The 16241-nt window shown below is 41.1% G+C and overlaps 1 protein-coding gene across 1 annotated transcript in view; it reads right to left on the bottom strand.

The window, feature by feature from the left end:
• The window catches only part of TG (thyroglobulin), a 202401-nt gene that overhangs the window by 156833 nt on the left and 29327 nt on the right, over nt 1-16241 (bottom strand). The window contains exons 14-19 of the mRNA XM_042860977.2: nt 12188-12300; nt 11600-11711; nt 8996-9196; nt 5453-5662; nt 4116-4270; nt 2157-2313 (exon numbers count right to left, since the gene is read on the bottom strand). Coding sequence (XP_042716911.2) covers nt 2157-2313; nt 4116-4270; nt 5453-5662; nt 8996-9196; nt 11600-11711; nt 12188-12300 — 948 coding nt within the window. The remainder of the gene's footprint in view (nt 1-2156; nt 2314-4115; nt 4271-5452; nt 5663-8995; nt 9197-11599; nt 11712-12187; nt 12301-16241) is intronic.

The raw sequence follows: 16241 nt of genomic DNA, 5'->3' as shown, positions 1-16241 counted from the left end.
GAACAATTAAATACATGGAGACAGTACTTTAGTCAACTACTGAATGGCAAGTCAGTGACCGATCCCCCAGGTACAAAGGAAGGAGAAGATCTGGCCCCAGAGCAGAAATAGAGAGGACAGTCAATCGGTTAGAAAGTGGAAAGGCACCAATTCCGGACAACATTCCATTGGAAGCTCTTAAGGAAGACTTGAACACAGTAAATATTTTGAAAGGCCTCTTACAAAAGATATGGGAAGAAGAAAAACTACCAAACAAATGGGAAAATGGTCATATAATGAAGCTACCAAAGAAAAGAAACCTCAGTCTATGTAAAATCTGGAAGGGAATTCAATTGCTGTTTATCCCAAGTAAGGTATTTACACATATTATTCTAGACAGAATAAAGAAAGCGGTAGATTCAAAGTTAAGACAAGAACAGGCAAGGTTCTGAGGGGACATCATGTACAGATCAAATAGTAACCCTACATGTCATCATAGAACTGTCAGTCAAATGGCATTCACCACTTTATATGAATTGTATAGATTTCCAAAAAGCCTTTGATACAGTGGATAGAACAGTTTTACGGAAGTTGCTATGCCACTGTGGAATCCCTAGATTCTCTGATCAGTGAATCATCTAAGAACTTTTGGGTCCTTGGATTCCAGTGGGATGGGTAAGCCATCCTCAAGGCAAAAAGAAGGGAGGAGGAAGAAAAATCATTGTAAATTTTTTGTAATACTACTAAATATGTCATGATAGGAACACCTCCTTGTGAAGCTATTTTGTGCTTCACAGATGCAGGTGAAAATTCTTCCTGTCTTCACAAACTGTACATACAGTACAGCCACGGTGCAGACAGGGGAACCAAGATATTTCTCTGAGAGTGTGCAGGGAACAGTTACAATAGTAAGAAACTGAAGCTGGTACAACTTTAATTGACTTTTCTGCTCCCCTCGCAATCATTCAGGTGTATAGAATAGCTCCAGCATGAGAAAAATGGGACATTTTACATCAATTGAGACTGAATTCATACTTTCATCTGTATTGTTGTAGTGTTCAATCATTCCCTGAAAAGCATTTCAGGACTGGGGGGAAACGGTAGCGTGAACAGGGACAATATGTATTCCCAATACTCTAGAAGACTGTTCAAAATAAATTTGAATATAAAACTGAATATAATTGTACGCGGATCCACCATACGCAAACAATGTAATATTCATGTTTCCCCAAATGGATGTAAACACAAGCAGACCATGTAATTGTACGCTAACCACACAACCACTCCACTCAGAGCCAAGTTCTAAAGACTTTTGAACTCAGTTCCGATCAAGCAACAGCACTGGAGGGCACATGGAGTCTTGAAATCCCCAAATTAGAAGAGGGAACTTGTGGAGGTAGGGTTGGTTTTTTTTTTAAATGCTGGGAATGGCATTCCAAAGCCACAGTATTGCAGACATGCCAGCATGGGGGCACCTGAGCTGGGGATAAATGCTCCGTCTCTTCTTTCTATGTTGGCAGAGGCCAGCAGTGTTCACAGCTTCTAGTCAAGAAAGGAGTGCCTTGCCCTGATTCTGTAGCTGACTCGGCAACCACACCGATGGACTGTGTGTGTACTTGACACAGGATTTAGGATTTACAGAGTTAGGCACCCAGATACTATGGTGATGAGGGCAGTATAAGAACCTATATAGAATACAATAGTATAGGGGAGGAAGTTTGACAACAGGTGCAAACTGTGGCTTCCACCAAGTCCAACTCAAGTCGTATGTAACACAACTGTTCCCGCTGTTGGGGACATAACCAGTGGAGTGCAACAGCTGAGATGAGCCTGCCCATGTCAGAAACACAACGATTCTCAACACCAGCTGAGGGAGACCCAGATGGAGAGCCCAGTTTGATAACAATATTCAAACACAATTCCTTTTCATAGTGTAGTCACAGCCTGAAAATAGGCAAGTATTGATCCTTCTCAGAGCCAAATTTTGAAGGCCTTAAACTTCAGCTCCAATTCAGAGTGGGGAAAACACATTCCAGGACTGCCCCCCCAATGCCACTTGGCATTCCTGACAGTTTTTAAGTTCATTATCTTCTCCCAGGAGTAGGCAGAGGAGTATAATTAACAGCCAAACAGGCTACATAAATAGAAACATCAACAGAGGGGAAAAAAAGACATACCAATATCATGTAAATCAGGGAGAGAAGCTGCTGGGATGTCTTCAAGCTGAGCTTTCCATGTGATGTTCACCCCCAGTCGGTCCACACTCGAACATTCCACCAGCACAGCAGAATCATCGCAAACAGAAACGGAACCCGTGTTTCCAAACGTATTTACCTTAATAATAATTTTAAAAAGAGACAGATTTTAAGGTTTGTGGCCTTTTCGCCCTCACTGCTGCCTCTGTATCAGAATATTTACACGGGCCTATGCTCAAAACAAGCATTTGACAAGAGGGGATGTTTTGAAAAGCATCTAAGTCCCATTTTTTAAAATGACCCATGCACTGAGAAGTCTAAGTACTACTGACTTTCAGTGAGCGTTAGGCTCCTAAGTGCCTAAGTCCCTTTTGAAAATGGGCCTTGGGCTTCTAAATCACTTGGATGCTTTTGAAATTTTTATCCAAGGTTTTTTTTATACACAAACCAGACATTGACTCTAAGATGTATTGCATTTACTATACATATTGTATTTACTGTTACTTGTACTAGAAGAAGCCTGCTTAAATGATTTTCCTTTGTCACAATACCTGTGGCATAGACAATGCAACACACAGGAGATTTAACTCCCTGTCTAAGGTTTTTGAACTGGCCCTCATCACCCTCATGTCTGAGTAATTTCCAGTTTATCTGAGTGGCATGGCAGGGTTCCTAGTAGGCTCCATGGAATTGTCTTACCTTTTCTCTTTCCGGATAATACACATCTCTGCCTTAGGTAGGTGGGGGCTAAAACCTGGTTGCTGAGAAACTACCACATCAGTGCCACCACCCAAGAGCTCTGGCAGAATAATGATTGACGGGCTCTGAGCCTCATGGGTCAAGCACCACAGGATATGCCACCCATAGAGAACCTGCCTGGCAGTGCTGACTTTGGCTCTGATTTCTGGCTTCCAACTCCAGCTCTGATCCTTGGCTGCAGCTCTACCCACTAGGCCAGAACACTCACAGCCCAGCTGTGACAGAATTCACTGGTGTTGTGGGAGTGGACTGGAGGGGGCAGGGTAATTGTTGTAAATGCCCATGCTGGTTATAGTAGAAAAGGTCTATCCAGCAGGAAGCATCTGCAGCTTGACCTGAACCTGCTCACCACAGTTCAGCAACTATTTTAAGCAGCCTTAATGGAATAGTGTAAGTATCAAACTAGTTCATATTCAGTATTTAATACTGATTGAATTGTATATTGTAGGAAACCTTAGCATGTAAGAGACAATAGAAAAACTGGAATTTTGCGTACAAAATGGAATAATTGTTATGCATGGTGGAGTGAAATTCACCCCTCTGCAAAGGGCTGTCACAGTGCCTATGTACCACTTAAACAATGCATAGGCCTTGTGCTGGTCTTCCACACAGGGTTGAAGTTGACACAGTAGAAAGGGTTAACATAAGAAGAGAAGCATATCCTAGTTTGGTGAAAGCTACTGAACTGCACATTTAGGCAAGAGCACCTATGAGAAAACATACTAGTAATGAAATAAGAACAGGAGTACTTGTGGCACCTTAGAGACTAACAAATCTCTAAGGTGCCACAAGTACTCCTGATCTTTTTGCGGATACAGACTAACACGGCTGCTACTCTGAAACTTGTAGTAATGAAATGAAATTCAAGAATGGTCAATTTGACCCTGATTATCAAAACAAACATCCCAACACAGAGATTTATTATAATGTGTTGTTCGCTGATGCTGTATGAATCAGAATATAATCCAGCTCACTCCTCTCCAGAGCTGAAAGTCTGTATAAAGTCCTGGAAGTCTGTGGAAAAATCCACTCCAAATGATCCAAATGAAATTTTTGGTCTGTGATCAGCTGTGAATGGGTTATCTATAAAGACCCCATATTTTTTGTCTCTGCCTTTCCATGTCCAGAACATAAGATGCTGCACACTTTTTTCACCCATCCAGAAAAAGAGACGTAGAATACCTGAATGTGACAGAAACCAAGGGCCTTCAATTCATCGAATATAAAGATCTGGAATGCCTGCAGTAAACCAGCGTAGTCAGAGCTGCAGGTCTTCTCAGAAGGCAGCAACAGCTCAAAGTGTGTTTGAGCTTGGACAGTCTGAAATAACTGGAGCTCTGAAAAAGAAAAAAAAAGGGTGTTTAGTGCTCTTAATATTTATGATGCAACATTTACCAAAGCTGCCTTTCAAAATTACCTGGGGGAGGGGGTATAGAAAAGCCATTGACACTGCAAGCCAAGTTTTGATCTTGCATCAACACCTGTTCTGCAAATACTAAAGTCATTCAGAATTTTTTTTTTTTTTATTAAAGAGAGACAACTGCTTAGGCTTAGGGTGAAAGATGGATAAAATTTTAGATCGAGACCAGAATCCAGATCCAAATGTGTTTAACTTTTTATTTTATTTTTTGGGTGGTGGGCTGTGTGTGTGTGTGTGTGTGTGTGTGTGTGTGTGTGTGTGTGCGCGCGCGCTGGGGGGTGGGAGGTGCTTTGTTGTGTGTAGGAATGTTTGAAACCAGCATTTCAATTTGGCCTATTGTAGAGACAAGGGTCAGCTGCAAAGTTGAGTTCCAGATCTGATCCATACTACCTCAAACATCAGTAGTGTTCAAGTCTGACATTTTGATCAGAACCCATTCCTGTCCAAATCATTGATAAGGCCAGTGGTAAGAAAGAATTGGCCACATGAGTTCAGAACAGACACATGCAGCTTCCAAGACTTGAGGTGATTTTTATTCTTGAACAAAATAAAAACACCAAGCGGCAGCCAATGAAAATGGCAATAACCTGAGGGAAGATTGCTACAGAAAGACACAGAAGTAACAAAGTTACTTGATTATGCGAATAAACATTTGAGTTCTGCCAAATGCAGACATCTGGCACTCATCTGTTCTTTCAGAAGTAAGCGATTCCATCAAAGCCATTTCATGACACCAGCAACTTTTCACTTACAGAGAAAAATCTGCATTTAGATTAAATGTCCATCTATTTATAGCTCTATAATTACAGAATAAGGGGACTGTTCCAGGTCTGGAAGCAGCTGAAAGGCAAAGATGTGGATAAAGGCATAGAGCAAGATTGACCTACTGCACATGCTTATTTAGAAGCCACAGATCTCATTGCTTCCTCCTGTTATTGGAATTTAAAGGTGGCTTCAAAATGAGGGCAGCTTCTGTTAAATCTATTTACTTTCCCCCCACATCCTCCCTGGTGAAGGTGCAGGTACTAAACATGGGTGGCTTCTAAACATTGATCTGCGGTTAAATATGAGAACACGCCTCTGTAGCAGCTGTACTTACTCTGACAGCTTTGAGAGAGGGGGGGTTCTGAGATCCAACGGCGACTCTCTCTATCACACAGGAATGTCGCATTGGAAAAGGCGCTATGGAAGCCTTGACGACAAATCAGCTGGCACTTCTGAAAACTCTGATTTTGTTCAGAGACGTTGGCACAGAAAAGTGCTCCATTGACCACGTAAGACACATTGAAAGGCAGGAGGCATTGGGGACCTGGGAAGATATGAAGAAAAGGAACATGTGAAAGATAAAACTATGAAACATTCAGGATAAACTCTCCAAGTAACCCTCATCACCTCCCAGGTGTGCTAGACCTAGGCATATAGTTCCCACTGATGTCAATGGTCTTGATCCAATGCCCTTGAAGCCAATGAAAGGACTTACATTGACTTCAGTGGGCATTGGACTGGGCTCAGAGACTGCTGCATGCATGGCTTGAAAGTATTATTTGGCCATTAGAGTGGAAAGGCCTTCATATCAATTTCATCCATCTCATCAGAAAGCTCATTTGTTTGCCAAATATAGCTTGTTTCCCCAAACACTGACTGTGTCATAGCACCTCCTCTTCATGTCACTCTTCAGTGCCGAACATTATGGTGTGGAGCGAAAAGAATATCAGTTGCTCATTGTCTTAATTTCCAACTCTTATGCTACTTTACAAGTTTCCCTTATAGCACCTTTTTAAAAAATGAAGTGTATTATATCTCATTAAAAAGGTCATTGCAAGATTTCCTATCCTCTTAGTGATTCTAGATCAGCTCATAAGCCCAAAGCCAGAGGCCAGGAAGGGAGGTGGTCGCTTGCTTTACAAACTCCCAAAGCAATTCCTGTGACTTCTGGAGACAAATACAATTATCAGCACAACAGCATCAGTTCTAACATATAACACAGGTAATTTCTATTATCACCAGTTTATCTGTTGTCATCGTAGGCGTTTAGGGCAACCTCTATTAATAACTCTTCACATGGGTCAATGTAAAACCAACCTGTTGTCTTCTGTATTGCTCTAATATTTTTCACAACCAACAGGCCACATTGTGCTCTCATCTATACTGGTCCAGTATGGTTAATTCTAATGGGGTGTGCTGGTGTATCAAGAGCAGAATTTTCCCCAAAGAATGTAACATTTAGAGTTGCTGGCTGTACTCCTTTGTTTTTCCTGTATCATACATAGGTTTCAGCTTGGGTCCCTCATTACTGAACCCAATCAGTAACTTCCTTGTTTGATCCAGACTCCAGTTCCTTCCTCATTCTTGTTAGGCTGATAAGCAGCTCACAAGAGAAAGGCTGTGTTGTCATTTTTACACTTCTGAAGCCCATTTGCTGTTGTTGTAGGAATGAACAGTGCCTTTCACCATCCACCCGGTCACTGGCAATTCATCCCTGTGGCTTAACGGTCACTAAGTAGAATGTTGACTCCTCTCTCCGCAGCACTTTTAACAATCTACCTAGGAAAGTCATCACATCCAGGGACTTGCGTCTGAATTTACTCAGAGTATCCTGTCTCTCTTTCTCCCGCCACTCCATTTATGAGTAGTGGAAAGATGGAATGTGGGTGGTGCGGAATATGAAGATACTTGGAATTAACAAGCCGTACACATCAACAAGAAACTGTTGGATTCTATCAAACTCTATTATATGGAGACAGAAAATGAGCTATGGGGAACCCAGCTATTATGGAACTGATTGCTCTAATGAAAACCATATTGTATTCAATGTGCACTTGAAAGTTACTACCTACAGTTACTGCTGTCTTTTCTGATATAGACAAATGGATTTATAGTACTCTCCCACTATGTCAGATTCATCTGCTGACAGGCAATCTTGCCATCTTGGAAATATGTCCAGGGTAGTGATAAAGACTTGGGTTACTTCCCCGGCCTATTCCAGAGCTCTTAACAATAGTGATTAGTAACCAGCAGTTACAGGCTGGATGGACAAGCCACTTAGAGGAAAATAAGAACCCTCTGAACCTTCATCCTAAACTCTAACCAAACTATTTAAGTTTGAAAACATTCCATTAACATTTTTTTATCCATTATTTTTCTTTTTTTCTGTGTTTCCAGAAGTAGATGTGACAAAATTCCAGGAGAAAGATTGTTCTCAGGGTATCTTCACAGCCTGACCGAAGGTAAGGTAACTGAAATCTTGCAAGAAAACCTGTTCTTGTGAGATTTTCCAATACGTCTTTCTAATCATTTGGGGCTGGAGAAGTATCTAAACCATGAATTGTTACTGATCACTCTTGTGCCTGCATCCGTTAGAGATGGGGGAAAAAAAACCTATTGGGCATTGGAGGCTCCAAAACAATACCTGGCACCCATGCAAAACCTGCCAACATCTTGGAGTGTAGCTTCCATTTTCAGCCCATACTCATGGAAAACTGCTATTGACCTTCCATGGGAGTAAGGACAGAGAAAGGACTTCCGAATTTAGGACCTAGTTTGGATCTTCTCCACTCGTCCTTTCTGCCAACTCATGCTCTTCCTGGAGCCTATCAAAAGCTCTTCCACCTTTCTCTGCTGCTCTTCTGATGCCCTGAGAGCATCCTGGTTTCCTTGGCTCCCTAAACATTATTATTTTGTCACAAGAGTTCTCCTACAGAATGCTCTATTGCTGCAATGTAATGTAGTACATTAGCTTCCAAATTCCTAAAGGATTCATCCATGTGACTAGCATACATTGCTGCAGCCCTGTGTTGAAATAGTTAGATACATGTGTAGAACTCTGCAAATCCCAGAATCACACAGGGAATCCTACATACTTTCTTATAGTTTGGTCTTTTTTCAAATCTACCAACAACATTCATTTCAAAAATAGAACAAAGTGCACAAGAATGTCCAGCAGGGGATAATTCTGGCCTTGAAGAAGTTTTTCTAGATCTCATTTCTGTGAAGTTATCATGCAATTTGGACCATATTATTGAAAAATGTTTAATTTGTTCTGCTTCAGTTCAGTGATGGGGAATCTATAACCGTTATTGGAAATTAAGTTTATCCAAATCTCTGAAATCATGCTGGAAATCTTGACAGAATTCCAGATCTTTGTGGCTTTGGCAAGGCAGGAAATACTCTGTGAACATGTAGTGTTTTGGCCCATCTACTTTATCAGCCTGGTCAAAGGCCAAAAGTAGGAATTGCAGAAATATACTCTTTTTTTCAGCCAGTTAATTTTTTTCCAATCCAAGGACAGGCTGAGACTGGGCTCAGTTCAAGTCTTGGGCAAAGTGTTCAGGGTGGTTCTTAGATTAGCATGACTGGCTCATCTGTCTTGACTCTTCATTGCCACTAAAATTGGCCACTGAATCCAAAAGCCCGCTCCCCTGCCCAACCAAACACAACCCTCTGAACTTTAAGGAAGTTTGGAAAATGTGCCCAGCCTGGCTGGAGCCTCTAAATACATAGATAAATAAAAATAAATCTCTATAACAGATTGAACAGGAACCTTAAATCTCAACACAGCTAAATGTTGGGAAAGTTTAGATCAGGGTCCTGTTCTGGATCTGAACCTTGTGTAAATGTTATTTTGACTGTTGCCACAACTCACTTTCACATGCTGGCCTTTCTCCTCTTACTCGTGTTCCAGGCACCTCTTCTCCATTCTCAAAGATACACCAACAGCTTTCCTGATCCTGGTCACACTGGACTGGTGAGAAGTTCCCATTGTCCCCTTCACACTGAGGGATGTACCCTTTGCCAATTTCTCGTAAGCTAACTTTGGACTTCAGCATACTACAGAAACCAGGACCTTTAAAGACAAGGAGATTGATTACAAGGGAAAGAAGAGCAGAAAAGGAGAAACTCTGAGCACCTACAGAAATGAACTTCAGTATTGTACAGTAATTGTCCAAAACACTACATCTTACCATAATGGTACTTTAAATTTGGGGCTATTACTGAAGGAAACAGAGAGATTATAATGGACAAATTGTTGTGAGACCATAGTTAAGTTTGTATCAGTATAGATATACATGGGACTTTACTATCTCTACAAAATGCTGCCGTTTTGAACCATTAACATGCAAGCTATCTGAATCTTCATAAAGGTGATCTTGTATAAATACAATACTGATGATACCGATATGTTTTCATATTTAAAACAATTTTTCTTCAATTGTGCTTGAGCACTTTCTGTGTTCACTTTCCATGAGCATTCCAGTGAATAAGCTTTACTAGTAGAATTGGAGGGGGGACCGACAGTTTTCCCATGGCATGAAAATTTTCAAGATTAAAAAAAATATTCCCATCCTGAACTGGTACAAAACATTGAAATCTCAAAATTTTTTGCAAAACAAAACAATCAAACTTTTTTGGGTCATGTCAGTAAAAATGTTTCATTTATATAATTTCAAAGTGTTACATTTTGATTTTGACCTTTTTATATATTTAACTTATTCCTTTTTTTTTATCCTTATTTTAGTATGAAGAGGCTTGGAAGGATTAGTCTGTTTATTAGTAAATATCAGTAAACATCCATTTCACCTTACACACACAAATAATAATCATCATCATCAAAATTTACAGATAGGCAAAATGAAAAAAATGCTGCTTGAGAACCTATTAGAGTTTGATTTAAGGATATTTACTTTGTACATTTTGACATAGGATGCTGACAATTTATGTTTTTATAGAGCTTTAACTTTTGAATCTCAAAATCTACTGTTATTAAATAATTATTGTCTGCCCTCTCTTGCCTTACTCACTCTCTCTCTCTCTCCCTCTCTCTCTCTCTCTCTCACACACACACACACCATAATTTCGAGCAACTATGAAAATTTTGATTGATTAAAAATTTGGTCAAAGATAGACCTTGATATTATCTATCAAAATTATACAAAAAATAAAAATCTAATTCTGTCAAGCCTAAATGTAAATTAATTAAATTTTTCAAACAAAAAGTCATTTTGAACCAAAAAAATAAATTTCTCATTTTGAACATGTTGAAACAGAATGTTTCATCAATTTCAAATTTTTGGTCCCCAGATGTATTTGTTTATCTATTTTGAACCTGGAGATCCATCAAAACCGACTCTTTCCTGTGAACTGTTTTCATTTTGATAAATTGGCATTTTCTAACAAAAATATTTCATTAGAAGATTCCCAACTAGCTCTATTTATTAATACTAATACACACACAAAAATCTAATTTTAAGCGCCCAACCCTGCCAACACTTATGAACACGTAACTATACGCTCATAAATAGTTCCAATGAACTCAATCCCAGCTTGGGGCAAAGGGTTCAGCCTGGTTCTTACTCAATGGGACTGAGCTTGTATGTAAAATTACACAGATGTAATATCTTGCAGAACTGGGAACTAAGCTTGTACTCTTGCATATGTAAATTGTGTATATTCACAATTCACTGATAATGAACAGTCTGAAAGCAGAAATTGTTCGCCAACAATTTCAGTGAAAAGAATAAATTCAAGGGTTTTGCAATCTTTTTTATGGACAATTTGCAAACATAAAAAAAGCAAAATTTGTTAAATAAATGATTTGTAATGATGTATTCAGCCACTAGTAAGACGTATTGAAGGCATCTTGCAATTTTTTTTAATAAACAAACTAAATGTATTTTAATGTGCTGAAAGCCCTAAATGGCACAGGCAAAAGGGACTGATTCACACCTATCTTTTAAAAAGAGAAAAGGTTCCCAGATGTCCAGACAGGCCTGCTCCTATTCCACTGAGCTGCTAGACACAATTCTGGGGTGTCATAGCAACTGTGGAATCTCACTGGAGCTGGGCCACAGATTGCCATGTAAATAGATGATATTTTATACCTGCTGTGATTTTGTATATATGCTATTTTATAGCCTTTGGAGGAGGATATTTTAAAGTTCAATGGTACTCAGAGACTTCCTCATAATTTATACCTCAGCATGAACCATGGGACTGTAAAATCCAGGAACCAGACCTCCAGCTGATGTAGATCAGTGAAGCTCAACTGAAGCCAACTTACAACCATTGAGTACATAAGATTAAGGAGGCTGACTTGATCAAGGGGACACTGCAAGTCAGTGGCAGGCCCAGGAATAGAACCAACCCTCTCGCCTCCCAGTTGTGTAATAGAGAACCTGTCAGACTGAGGCAATAAATGGTTGAGTTTCAAAATGGTTTAGCCAGCAAGTTGGTGAATACCAGTACTTACAGAGGGGGCTGCCATCTGAATCCTTGCTGCTGTGTTGAACTACGGTTCCTGACGTGGGATCCACACACCAAGCACCTGTGTCTGATTTCTGTAGCACAGTATATTCTCCAGTCTAAGATGGACCAATTACAATGTCACTGTAGGGTGATGTACTTTACACGGGGCTGTTGCTAATACGCAACGTGCACCAGAACCCACATTTCAAAAGCCTTCGTCATAGAATCATAGAAATGTAGGGCTGGAAGGGACCTCAAGAGGTCATCAAGTCCAGCCCTCTGTACCAAGGCAGGACCAAGTAAACCTAGACCATCCCTGACAGGTGATTGTTCAACCTGTTCTTAAAAACCTCCAATGATGGGGATTCCACAACCTCCCTTGGAAGCCTGTTCTATACCCTATCGGGGATCAATTTATCGCATCTAGTGTAGATAAATCTACTTTAAGGGTGACGTGAACCCCCAGGGGTGCATGGTGGAAGCTCCTCAGCACAGGAACTGCAATTGCCTGTGACCTTGCCAAGGCATTAAACATGGTGGAGAAGGCTCAGTTTGCTCCTTCCCTGCCCATCCCCCAGTTATACTCATTTACCTCAAGACAGGAGGGGATGAACAGGTCTGCAGCAGTAGCGCTGAGCTTTGATCCACTCTGTTTCCAGCTGGAAATTAACGCATTGGCTCGAGATCGCTGACATGATGTCTGGCCTTTGAGAGAGAAAACGTATGGCTGAATGAAGGAAATAAATCTGATCTCCTCATGCCTTCCTGAATAAGACAACATCTGACTAGGGTGACCATATGTCCCTTTTTAAAGTTCTGCCCGTCCCGACTGTTTTGTCAAAAGTGGGCATTTGTCCCATTTGTTCTTGCCAAGAGCAAACAGGACAAATGCCACTTTTGTCAAAAAGTGAGGTGTGGAGGAACATGTGGTGGGTGAGCAGCAATGCCAGCCCCATGCGAGGGGGAGGCAAGCCTGGGCGAGCAGCAACCCCAGCCTCACGCAGACACACAAAAGAACATAAATTGTTGGGCAAAAGTCAACATGGTTTCTGTAAAGGGAAATCATGTTTTACTAATATATTAGAGTTCTTCGAAGGGGTCAACAAACATGTGGACAAGGGGGATGCAGTGGACATAGTGTACTTAGATTTCCAGAAAGCCTTTGACAAGGTCCCTCACCAAAGGCTCTTACGTAAATTATGTTGTAATGGGATAAGAGGGAAGATCCTTTCATGGATTGAGAGCTGGTTAAAAGAAAGGGAATAAATGGTAAAATTTCAGAATGGAGAGGGGTAACTAGTGGTGTTCCCCAAGGGTCAGTCCTAGGACCAATCCTATTCAACTTATTCATAAATTATCTGGAGAAAGGGGTAAACAGTGAGGTGGCAAAGTTTGCAGATGATACTAAACTACTCAAGATAGTTAAGACCAAAGCGGACTGTGAAGAACTTCAAAAAGATCTCACAAAACTAAGTGATTGGGCAACAATATGGCAAATGAAATTTAATGTGGATAAATGTAAAGTAATGCACATTGGAAAAAATAACCCTAACTATACATACAATATGATGGGGGCTAATTTAGCTATAACTAATCAGGAAAGAGATCTTGGAGTCATCGTGGATAGTCCTCTGAAGACATCCATGCAGTGTACAGCGGCAGTCAAAAAAGCAAACAGGATGTTAGGAATCATTAAAAAAGGGATTGAGAATAAGATGGAGAATATCTTATTGCCCTTATATAAATCCATGGTACGCCCACATCTTGAATATTGCATACAGATGTAGTCTCTTCATCTCAAAAAATGTATACTGGCATTAGAAAAGGTTCAGAGAAGGGCAACTAAAATGATTAGGGGTTTGGAACGGGTCCCATATGAGGAGAGATTAAAGAAGCTAGGACTTTTCAGCTTGGAAAAGAGGAGACTAAGGGGTGGATATGACAGAGGTATATAAAATCATGAGTGGTGTGGAGAAAGTGAATAAGGGAAAGTTATTTACTTGTTCCCATAATATAAGAACTAGGGACCACCAAATGAAATTAATGGGCAGCAGGTTTAAAACAAATAAAAGAAAGTTCTTCTTCAAACAGCGCACAGTCAACTTGTGGAACTCCTTGCCTGAGGAGGTTGTGAAGGCTAGAACTATAACAAGGTTTAAAAGAGAACTAGATAAATTCATGGAGATTAAGTCCATTAATGGCTATTAGCCAGGATGGGTAAGGAATGATGTCCCTAGCCTCTGTTTGTCAGAGCGTGGAGATGGAGGGCAGAAGAGAGATCACTTGATCATTACCTGTTAGGTTCACTCCCTCTGTGCTTGCGAGTGGGGAATATTGCCTCTCAGAGGCACCCAGGGGTGGGGTGTAAATTTCCCAGGTTACTGGGTGAGGGCTCGAGCCAGTACTGTGTTGTATCAATGGAAAGGAACTCTTAGATATTGAAGGGTTACACTTGCTAGGCGTAACTCAGTATGTGCCTTTCTGATTTTGTTCCTATCTGCTTGGGCTATCCTTTTGTAATCCTCGTTAGCAATTCATCCATGTTTCCACTTTAAAAGCTTCTGATGGAGCCGTATTGGCCTCCTATTATTCTTCCTGTTTTTCCTTTGCATAAGGGTAGTTTGCAGTTGTGGCTTTAATATTGTCTCCCTGAGAAACTGCCCGCCTTCCTGAAATCCTTCATCCCTTATATTTTCTTCCAATGGGATCTTACAATTAAAAACGTCTTCCAGTTTTATGTAAGAAAGCAGTGACAAGATGAACCACAAAAATCAAATAAAAGCTGCTCTTAAGCCCACAAGCTTGATCCAGCAGAAAGAACTGGGCCCTGCGAGAAACAACACTTACCTTTACAAAGAATTCATATGGAAATCCTATAAAAACCTGGGTTTAAAATTACATTTTATCCTTTGTCCTCACTCCCCTGCTGCCGGAGCTCCGGCGGCGCTTTAAAGGGCCCGGGGCTCCCCACAGTGGCCGGAGTCCCGGGCCCTTTAAATCACCGCCAGAGCCCTGCCGCCGCTACCCCCAGTGGCAGGAGCACTGGGCCCTTTAAATCCCCACTCAAGACCGGCTGCCAGAGCCCTGGGGCCCCGGCAGCCAGGCTCTGGCGGTGATTTAAAGGCCCAGAGCTCTGCAGCAGCCAGAACCCCAGGCCATTTAATTTGCCCCTGAGCCCCGGGGCTCCCAGCCACCTCTGCAGCTGGTGGCTCTGGGGTGATTTAAAGGCCCTGAGGCTCCCAGCCACAGCCAGAGTCCCAGGGCCTTTAAATCTTAAAAGGCCCCACCTCTTCCGGTTGAGGCCACATCTCTTCAGGTTGAGGCCACGCCCCTGCTCAGGACTCCAGCATACCAGTAAATCCTTTAAGTTACTTTCACCTATACTCAAAAAACGTATGCCTCATCCATTTGAGTTACAACCCCCATTCAGCAAAGCACTTAAGCACATGATTACCTTTAAATGTGTGACAAGTCCCACTGAAGTCAGGAACCTACTCACATGCTTAAAATTAAACACATGCTTAAATGCTTTGCTACATCAGGGCCAAGAACTGCTATTTGATGTTAGCAGTAGAGGGCCTCTGAAGCTCAGCAGAGCATTCCAACTCGAGGCAATAGAGGGCAGAAGTGCACATACATTCTAGCCCAGTTAATCACACTGTAGATTCAATTTTTGGGAAATGAAGCAGAAGACTTCCTTGAAAAAACCATGTCCATTCCTAAATTCTATCAAGCAAAAGGGTAAATGCAGAAGTCAAATATTGAAGATTTTTAAAAAGGGTTTCAGAAGAGATCCTGGCAATTACAGGCTGGTGAGCCTAACTTCAGTACTGGGCAAATGTGTAGAAACTATAGCAAACAACAGAATTATCAGACACAGATAACCATGATTTGTTGGGGAAGAGTCAATTCGACTTTTGTTAAGGGAAGTCATGCCTCATCAATCTATTAGGATTCTTTGAGGGAGTCAACAAACATAGGGATGAAGGGTGATCCAGTCAATACGTGGTCTTGGATTTTCAGAAAGTCTTTGACAAGATCCCTCACCAAAGGCTCTTAAGGAAACTAGGTAGCTAAGGGGTAAGAAGGAAGTTCATCTCAAGTATCACTGATGGTTGAAAGATAGGAAACAAAAGGTAGGAATAAATGGCCAGTTTCACAATGGAGAGAGGTGAATAGCGGGATTCCCCAAGAATCTGTACTAGGACTTGTGCTGTTCAGCATACTAATTAATGATCTGGAAAAGGGGGTGAACAGAGAAGCAGCAACGTTTGCAGATGATCCAAAATTATTCAGGACAGTTAAGTCCAAAGGGGACTGCGAGGAGTTACAGAAGGAACTCACAAAACTGGCTGACTGGGCAACAAAATGGCAGATGAAATTCAACAGTGATAAGTTTAAAGTAATGCACATTGGAAAAAATAATCCCAACTATACATATACATAGATGGGTTCTAAATCAGCTGTTACCACCCAAGCAAGCGATCTTGGAGTCACCGAGGATAGTTCTCTGAAACCATCTACTCAGCGCAGCAATGGTCAGAAAGGCTAACAGGATTTTAGGAACCATTAGGAAAGGGATAGAAAATAAAACAGAAAATATCATAATGCTATGTAGATCCATGGGGCACACAATACTTGGAATA

The sequence above is a fragment of the Chrysemys picta genome, chromosome 2 (assembly GCF_011386835.1).
Source record: "Chrysemys picta bellii isolate R12L10 chromosome 2, ASM1138683v2, whole genome shotgun sequence".
NCBI classification, from domain to species: Eukaryota; Metazoa; Chordata; order Testudines; family Emydidae; genus Chrysemys; species Chrysemys picta.
This window is presented reverse-complemented; position numbering and strand designations above follow the sequence as displayed.